Source organism: Mercenaria mercenaria, chromosome 5 (genome assembly GCF_021730395.1).
Source record: "Mercenaria mercenaria strain notata chromosome 5, MADL_Memer_1, whole genome shotgun sequence".
NCBI lineage: Eukaryota > Metazoa > Mollusca > Bivalvia > Venerida > Veneridae > Mercenaria > Mercenaria mercenaria.
Genome location: NC_069365.1, coordinates 75,183,258 through 75,192,877, shown reverse-complemented (window position 1 = coordinate 75,192,877; position 9,620 = coordinate 75,183,258). Strand labels below are relative to the sequence as shown.

At 32.4% G+C, this 9,620-nt stretch overlaps 1 protein-coding gene across 3 annotated transcripts in view; it reads left to right on the top strand.

The window, feature by feature from the left end:
- Nucleotides 1-429: 429 nt before the first annotated feature.
- The window catches only part of LOC123557650 (glycine receptor subunit alpha-2-like), a 38,531-nt gene continuing 29,340 nt past the window's right edge, over nucleotides 430-9,620 (top strand). Inside the window, exon 1 of one of the 3 annotated variants that reach the window (XM_045349259.2) lies at nucleotides 430-767. In XM_045349259.2, coding sequence (XP_045205194.2) covers nucleotides 682-767 — 86 coding nt within the window. In that variant the 5' untranslated portion in view covers nucleotides 430-681. Of the gene's footprint in view, nucleotides 768-7,742; nucleotides 8,007-9,620 lie in introns of those variants that run through there. The other 2 variants (XM_045349258.2, XM_053544010.1) reach the window with 2 other exon arrangements.

Sequence of the window (9,620 nt, the reverse complement as noted above, 5' to 3'; positions counted from 1 at the left end):
TTCTTGAAATATTGCATGTGGTGTTCACTCCTGAAAGATATTTCAATCTTATACTACAACAAACAAATAGCATCTATATACTGTATTTAGCTATATATGTATATTAACACATAAACTTCTTTTTAGTTTTATTTCACATCAACTATATGTGGTAATTGTTTATATTTTAAAAGATGAAAATTAGGTCTAGTACACCTTAAAGAACGCGAAGTCTAATTCATATTGGAAGCAAAAAACACATATATTGATCAGAAGATAAATCTTTTCAATTTGACTTCCGTGTAAAACGTTAATCATTGCTCCTAACCGGGTTTTCAAGTGCGATTTAAGCAATTTGAAGTCACATTTCACAGTTCACATATAATAAGGAACAAATTCAACTTTAGTAAAAATACACTAAACAGATTCTATTCCATATAATGTTTTCACTGTAAGACGTCTCGTTGATCAATAAAGTCTGCATGATGCGCTATTAAAGTGATGCAAAAGAGCTGTAAACTATCGGAAGTTAAGTTGAGAACATTTTGAGTTATGTAATGCGATACTACGTTAAAATATTTGATCGCGATATTTGATAAGTGTACATAAACAGAACACAGTGTTATTTATGCTGTACATTTCAACAAATCTTACAATTTTGATCGTTAACAATATATCAGATCACCAAAATATTTTCTGAATATGGACATAGTGGTCAAGCTTATATTATTGACTTGTTTTGCATTGAGAGCATGTTGTGTGGAAGGGACATCTTCAAACATTACAATGTAAGTAAACTTCTTTTGATTTTTGTTTTCATTTCTTTACAACTACATACTCATCGCAATATTTGTTGAAAAACTTGAAATATTGTGTCAAAGGGGTAAATTCAATACAAAGTCTATAATTTATCAATGAAAATAACAATCATGATAAAATTAAGATCAACAATACAATACTTGCATACAGAGTAATTCGAGCGTTATGTAAGGAAACAAATATATAATTACAAAATTAGCTCTATTTTCATTGCACCTCATCAATTGAAATAAGGTTCATTGTAAATAAAGCTCTCTAAATGCCAAAATATTGTATTCTGAGTTGTTAAATGATTGTTTTATAAATTTCTATAGATTTTATGCATTGAAAGGCGTCTGCTTTGATGCAAGTTTATTAATAACTTCGGCCTTTTCAACACACGTGTGTTTCAATTCAGTATATTAGCTAGCAACATTTTGTCTCAAATAAATATATTTTTATCGATTGTCTATGCACTTTCATATGGTAAAATCTATATTTGAGCCGTGCCATGGGAAAACCAACATAGTGGTTTTGCGACCAGCATGGATCCAGACCAGCCTGCGCATCCGCGCAGTCTGGTCAGGATCCATGCTGTCCGCTAACAGTTTCTCTAATTGCAGTAGGCTTTAAAAGCGAACAGCATGGATCCTGACCAGACTGCGCGAAAGCGCAGGCTAGTCTGGATCCATGCTGGTCGCAAACCCACTATGTTGGTTTTCTCATGGCGCGGCTCATTTGTTATTAACTATATTCTATACAATATCCCAGTAATCTTACTAATCAATAAACTTAGCAGGTTGTCTCATTAACTAGCAAAATTGCTGACTAACATGTTACTTTTAGAACAGCATTTTGGTATACTTCCTGTTTCATACTATATAAAACATTTGTCTTAAATACACACAGATTATGATGTGCTTGCTATGATAATATATAATCTAAAACATATTTATAGATTACTATCACTGGTATGTTTTCGATGTTCAATTATTTGTGAATGTTTGCGTCTTGAAATTGTACCATCAGAGGTGAAATAGGTGAAATTCATTGATGTGAAGCAGAGTCATTTGAAATGTTACAATTTTTGTGACGTATCAATGCATCTGTTTAAGCATCGATTGGAAGGCCAAGAGAATTATATTGCCTGTGTTTACCGTTATGAGTTTTTGGAGAAACAAACTTGGAATAAATCCATATAAATCGGATTTCTTTTGAACCACAATGTAAATTTCTTTCAATACGAGAATACTCTCTTTAGAAAGGCGGCTTGTCCTGGCAGTTGTTTCCCGATTAAAAGTATGTCTACGACACAATAAGAGAAACTTACGTTTTCAACATCCATTACTAGTATTTAGTGGAAATCTGGACAAGTAAAACTCTTATTAAAAAGATAGTTTGGGAGCATAAAACATAGCCCTGAAAAGTAATGGCAGATTGGGTTTAAGTGAGTATGATCATGCAGGTTTTGAAAAGAGCCTACGGCACCAACAGATAAAAATAATCTTTTCAATATCCAGTATTTAGTAGGAATCTTGACCACTAAAAACTATAAGAAGATAGTCTGGAAGCATAAGATCATAGCCCTGAAAAATTGTAGCAGACCGGGATTAGCTATGTTAATTAGAGTTGATGAAATGAGCAGCATTCCGCACGTTCTCTGGCACCGACTTGGTACACTAAAATAGAGTCGGCGGCACCTTATCGACTGCATTGTTGCAATGAAAGAAAGACACATAATATAGATTGCTTTTCAACTTTATTTGTTACATTCTTTGATCTCTTTATCTATTTTAAGAGATGGTTAATGAGTGGAAACTCGAAAGACAGAACATACCTCTTGTTAAGTCTTGTTTAGAAAATACTGGTTAATGTTATGTACAAAAACAAACAAAATACAATGATGTTCATTCCAACATGTTAGTCAATTTAAGGGTAATTTTATGATGCTTTCAAAAGGCTTTAGAAAAAGCCATAAGCGACTTCTCCCTTTTTGCTTTTAAAAAAGTTCATGAATTATTGGAATTCATTTTAGAGTTGATACAAATGCGTGATTTTTAGCATCGTATATCATTGTTGCCGATATAATCAAACCGCACAATTCAAAGCTCACCTGTAACAAGGATCAAATTCAACTGTTACGAAATTCACTTGGTACTAATAGATTTGAAGACATTATTCACTGCAAGATACCTCATCAATCAAAAAAATATTGCTATAAAGTTTGCATGAGGCCCAACCAAACTGATGCAAAATAGATGTAATTTAAAACGGACTTTAATAACATTTTGTTTTTTTTTTGTGTAAACAGATAATTTTAATGTTAAAAAAAGTAACATAACACATTTTTTTCATTACAAGATATTTGCCTTTCACTCATTACTTTTCAAGTTATTTTCAAAGGTAGTAACATATGGCCATGGTCATATAATAATGTTTCATCTGGACCGAAATATGCGATATTTATATCACTATTTCATACTTAGGATTATATTTAATTCTAGCGTGTTTTTGCACTGCCTGAAGGTCAGTCAATGATATTGTACGTTACAGAATATATTGAGTGACTTGCCGACTGTCTGAGATGGCATTTGAAACGAATGTTTATGTAGTAAAGTTACTTCCAGTTCATCAAAGACGATTTTTGTATATAACATCAGTCTTTTTATCTGAACCGTAGAGAATGCATAGTCTGTCAGAACGTTTATGCATTTCGATACAAGAAGATGGTTAACTAGAAAAAGTACGCTCACATCATACATCGTATAAGCTAGGTATTTATGTTAATAGCTGAAAACGTTTGTATCTTATGTTTAGAAAATAATGTACAACAGAATTATTTTTTAACGTTTCCTTGCTAAAGTTCTGTCCATCTTTCAATTTGGATAATACTATTAACTGTTAAAAAGGGTGCTTACCAAAAAGATACTGACTGAATGGCGAACAGTGCAGATCTTGATTAGACTGCACGGATGGACAGGCTGATCAAGAGCTACACTGGCCGAAAAGGCAGGATCATTTGTGTCCAGCATGATAAAGGTTAACTTTTTTTTAAGTCCGACAAGTAGGTTATGGGCCTGTGGAATACATGTACACAGTTATATAATTAAGGTCCTTTTGCTATTTTCCAACTTTAATGGAAGAAACATCTTAGTTCCCCCCTCCAGACATCATGTCAGGATTGGATGGCCTGAAAGGAAGTTGTATAGGAGCATGACACTGGGCACTATACTTATCTTAATATATTTATAGGTAATCATTATCAAAGATGTTGCTATATACAGTTACATTGTAATGCATACTAAATCTCTTGAACTCCAGATGTCATAACGCTTGACTGTTCACGACATACATTGCATCATGTTAAAACATGCATTTTCTTCTAAGTTGTGACAGATAAGCCTGCATTTGTATGCAAAAGTAGAGCATTTCCAATTCCAATAACCACTGTTAGCGAAACATTTTATCATATCAGTGATTTATTTCTTTAAAAGGATTCCAAAAGGAGTCAATTACATCAGTGTGAAAAAAAAACAGAACTGTACAAGCAAGGAAAGACTATTTTTCCGGTTTACATATCTTTTTTCATACGTGGTGTATCTCTGTAGATACCGGTATTGTAGATATAATCCTTTGGGTACGAAATTAGCAGTGCTGAAATATATTGTAGCAATAAGAGCATTTTGCATTTGTAAGTTTAATGGTTTTATGATTAAATTATAAATGGATGATATTTTTACTTGTTCAAAGTTAGTGCTTACCTTACCTTTATAAATTTTTGGAGACGAAATAAACTTCGAAATCGAATTTCTTTTGAATTAATACGAGAATACACTGTTAAGATAAGCGACTTGACCTAACAGTTGTATCCCTATTAAGGATAACATGGTGTAATAGCCACATTTCATATCTTGTAACTGGATGGTAATATTTAAATGAAATTTGGTCACTTTAAAGACATTCAATATTAAAAACTTTTCACCGAGAGATTTTTCAAATTTTGTCATTTTTGGGGGAGATAATTGGTATTGAAGTTATCATTGATGCCTATGGGAAATATATAATTTCTTTGATTATGAGAATCTGAACTTGAGTTTCAAGAAAATTTTGCGGTAGAAAGCTGCATTATATGATTCTGATACAAATATCAAAAAGAAATCTAAAATTCCCCGTAGGGAAAAGGAGAAAATCATTTTTTTCTAGTTTTCAGGGGAGATAACTCATGAAAAACCAAAATTATCAGGGAGGTAATCTAAAGGAAGTTTTTAAGAACTTCTGTCCCTATATAACTTGTCAATATGCACCTTATTTCTATCCTTTGACATTTTTAAAGCTTAAATTATCAAGTTGTTTGTACGCTTTTGGTGAAATTGAGGCTATTACACCATGTTATCCTTAAAAGTATGCATACGACACCAACAGTAAAACTAATGTTTTCAAAATCCAGTATTTAGTGGAAATCTGGACCATTTAAAACTATAGGACGATAGTTTGAAAGCATAAGAGCATAGCCCTGAACAATTGTAACAGACCGAGTTGAACTATGTTAATGAGAGGTGATGAAATGAGCAGCACTCCGCATGCTAACTAGCACCGACTTGGTACACTAAAACAGAGTCGGCTCGTTATCGATTGCATTTTACAATGGAATAAAGACGCAAAATATAGATTGTTTTTTATAGTTTATTTGTTACATTATTTGATCTCTTTATCTACTTTGAGGGACGGTGAAGGAGTGGAATTTTATTTCTAAAGACAGAACATACCTCTTGTTAAGGAAATACAAGTTAATGTTATGTACAAAAACAAACAAAATAGAATGATGTTCATTCCAACATGTTAGTCAATGTAAGGGTAATTTTTATGATGCTTTCAAATAACGTTAAAGTAGACATAAGCGACTGCTTCCTTTCTATATTTAAAACTTCATAAATTATTGTAATTCACTTTAGAGAAACAAAATCAACATTGATACAAATGCGTGTTTTTAGCATCGTAAATCTTTGCTGCCGATATAATCAAACCACACAATTTACAATTCACCTGTAACAATGACCAAATATAACTGTTACGAAATTCACAGGTATCTAAAGTACATCATTCACTGAATGATATTTCATCAATCAAAAAAAAATATTGCTATACAGTTTTCATGATGCCCCATTAAATTGACGCAACACAAATGTAATTTAAAACGGACTTGAATACCATTTGTTTATTTTTTGCTTGTAATCAGTTAAATATATTTATTTGGGTTTGACGGCGCAGTATAGGTTATATGGCGCCAAACAGGACTACAAATTTTGGTTCCACATCTCATTTGCATCGAAATAAAAACATGAGGTATGGAATCAAAATTTGCATACCTGCTGGAATCACAGAGTTACTGCAAAACCAAGTGTTAAGACCCTATTAGTCGCCTCTTACGATCATGCAAGGGTAAGGCAGTGGTTCCAATTCTTTTCATAGTATTACACAGATCGTCCCAGAAACTAATGGGGCCAATTAAATATAATGTTAAATGAATATAATATAACACATTTCTTTATTACGAGATATTTCTGTTTCACTCATTAATTTTCAAGTAATTTTCAAAGGAAGTTGCATGTGGACTGATGTAATACAGTTTCATCCGATATTTATAACGCTACTATCCTATCTTTAACTGCATCGTATTTTTGCAATGCCGGAAGGTGAGTCGATGATAGTGTACCGTACAGAATATAATGAGTGACTCGCCGACTTCTGAGAGGGGATATGAGTTTTATGTTTATAACATCAGTCATTTTATTTGAACCATAGAGAATACTGAGCCTGTTAGAACGTTTTTTTGCATGCATTTAAAGATGTTTAACGGAAGAACGAAGGTATTTATAATAAGAGCGTAAAACGTTTGTATCTCATTTTAAGAAAAGGAATATACAGTATAATTATGTTTTAACGGTTCTTAACACTTACCTTGCTAAATTTCTATAATGAAATTGTCCATCTTTCAATTTGGACAGAATACTATTAACTGTTAAAAGGGGTGCTTACCCAAAAGATACTGACTGATCAGCAAACAGTGCAAATCATGATCAGACTCCACGGATGTATATATGTCTTGCAAGCCCGAGACAGTCTGAGCAGTGGGGTACCGGTTCCCTTCCAGGAGCCACCTGACCGGGGTTTCCGAGGCGACGGCCTTGTGGGATGGACGACAGGACAGGCGATTCCGGTTTAAAGTACATATATATAACCCTGTTTCAGAAACCTGTTAATTACATGTAAACATTTATCAATTATCTGTTTACTTCAACTTTATGAATTAATAGTTCATATTTTCAAAGATGAAAATTGAGTCTAGTATACCTTTTAGAGCGCGAAGCCTCATTCATATCAGAAGTCAAAACGCATAATAATTATATTGATCAGAAGATAAATCCTTTCAATTTGATTTCCGTGTAAAACGTTAATCATTGCTATTAACTGGGTTTTCAAGTGCGATTCAAGCAATTTAAAGTCACATTTCACAGTCCACATATAATAAGGAACAGATTGTACATTAGTGAAAATACACTAAATAGAGTTTATTCAATATAATGTTTTCACTCCAAGACGTCTCTTTGATCAATAACGATTGCATGATGCCCTATTAAATTGATACAAAAGCTGTAAATCTGGTACTGATTTAAAAAAAATCGTTTGTTGATAAGTTGAGTTTTGATAATCTAACGTGGATAAACATGATATAATAATATGGTACCTCTTTACGGACTTTTTCCCGTCTTAAATAAATATTGCATAGGTGGAATATCTTTGAAGATATTATAGATATAGATATGAGGGTACGGAACCAATAGGGCTGAAATACATAATAGTATTAACGCTGTTTGGCGTATTAGGATTAAATTATTAAATGGATTATATTTCTTCTTGTCCGAAGTCAGTGCAGTGCATTATTACTAGTCTATCGAAAGTTAAGTTGAAAATATTTTGACTGTCGGAAGTTATGTAATGCGGAACTACATTAAAATATTTGATCGCGATGTTTGAGAAGTGCACATAAACAGAACACAGTGTTATTTACGCTATACATTTCAACAAATCTTACAATTTTAATCGTTAACAATATATCAGATCACCAAATATTATTTTCTGAATATGGACATAATGGTAAAGCTTATATTATTGACTTGTTTTGCATTGAGAGCATGTTGTGTGGAAGGGACGTCCTCAAACATAACAATGTAAGTATACTTAATTTGATTTTTGTTTTCATTTCTTTACAACTACATACTCATCGTTTATTTGTTGAAAAGCTTGAAATATTGTGTCAAAGGGATAAATTCAATACAAAATCTATCAAAGGTCATTTAATGTATCAATGACAATTTCAGTTATGACAAAATTAAGATCAACAATACAATCATTGCATACAGTGTAATTCGGGCGTTGTGTAAGGAAACAAATATGATTACAGTATTAAGTCTAATTTCATTGCATCTCACCAATTGAAATGACATTCGTTGTAAATAAAGCACTCTAAGTGCCAAAATACTGTATTCTAAGTAATAAAATGATTGTTTTATACATTTATATAGATGTTATGCATTGAATGGCCTTTCATTTGATGCACTTCGATAATAGCTTCGGCCTTTTTAGCACACTTTAATTTCAATTCAGTAAATTTACTAGCAACATGTTATCCTGTATAAAGATATTTTAATCGATTGTGCATTTCTTAAAGGTATCAACTAAATCTTTAACCGCTATTAATTGTATTCTATTCAATATCCTAATATTCTTACAAACCAATAAACTTTGCAGGTTGTCTCATTAACTAACAAAATTTCTGACTAACATGTTACAAAATGTACTTTTAGAACAGCATTTTTGTATACTTCCTGTTTCATACTATATAAAACATTTGTCTTAAATACATACAGATTATGATGTGCTTGCTATGATAATATATAGTCTAAAACATATTTATAGATTACTGTCACTGGTATGTTTTCGATGTTCAATTATATGTGAATGTTTGCGTCTTGAAATTGTACCATTGGAGGTGAAATCGGTGAAATTCATTGATTTGAAGCAGTCATTTGAAATGTTACAATTTTCGTGACGTACCACCGCATCTGTTTAAGTATCGATTGGATAGCCAAGGGAATTATATTGCCTGTGTTTACCGTTATGAGTTTTTGGAGAAACAAACTTGGAATAAATCCATATAAATCGGATTTCTTTTGAACCACAATGTAAATTTCTTTCAATACGAGAATACTCTCTTTAGAAAGTTGACTTGTCCTGGCAGTTGTTTTCCAATTAAAAGTATGTCTATGACACCATAAGAGAAACTTACGTTTTCAACATCCATTACTAGTATTTAGTGGAAATCAGGACAAGTAAAACTTTTATTAAGAAGATAGTTTAGAAGCATAAAACATAGCCCTGAAAAGTAATAGCAGATTGGGTTTAAGTGAGTATGATCATGCAGGTTTTGAAAAGAGCCTACGGCACCAACAGAAAAAATAATGTTTTCAATATCCAGTATTTAGTAGGAATCTTGACCACTAAAAACTATAAGAAGATAGTCTGGGAGCATAAGATCATAGCTCTGAAAAATTGTAGCAGACCGGGATTAGCTATGTTAATGAGAGTTGATGAAATGAGCAGCACTCCGCACGTTCTCTGGCACAGACTTGGTACACTAAAAGAGAGTCGGCGGCTCCTTATCGACTGCATTATTGCAAGGAAAGAAAGACACATAATATAGATTGCTTTTCAACTTTATTTGTTACATTCTTTGATCTCTTTATCTATTTTAAGAGATGGTTAATAGTCTTGTTTAGAAAATA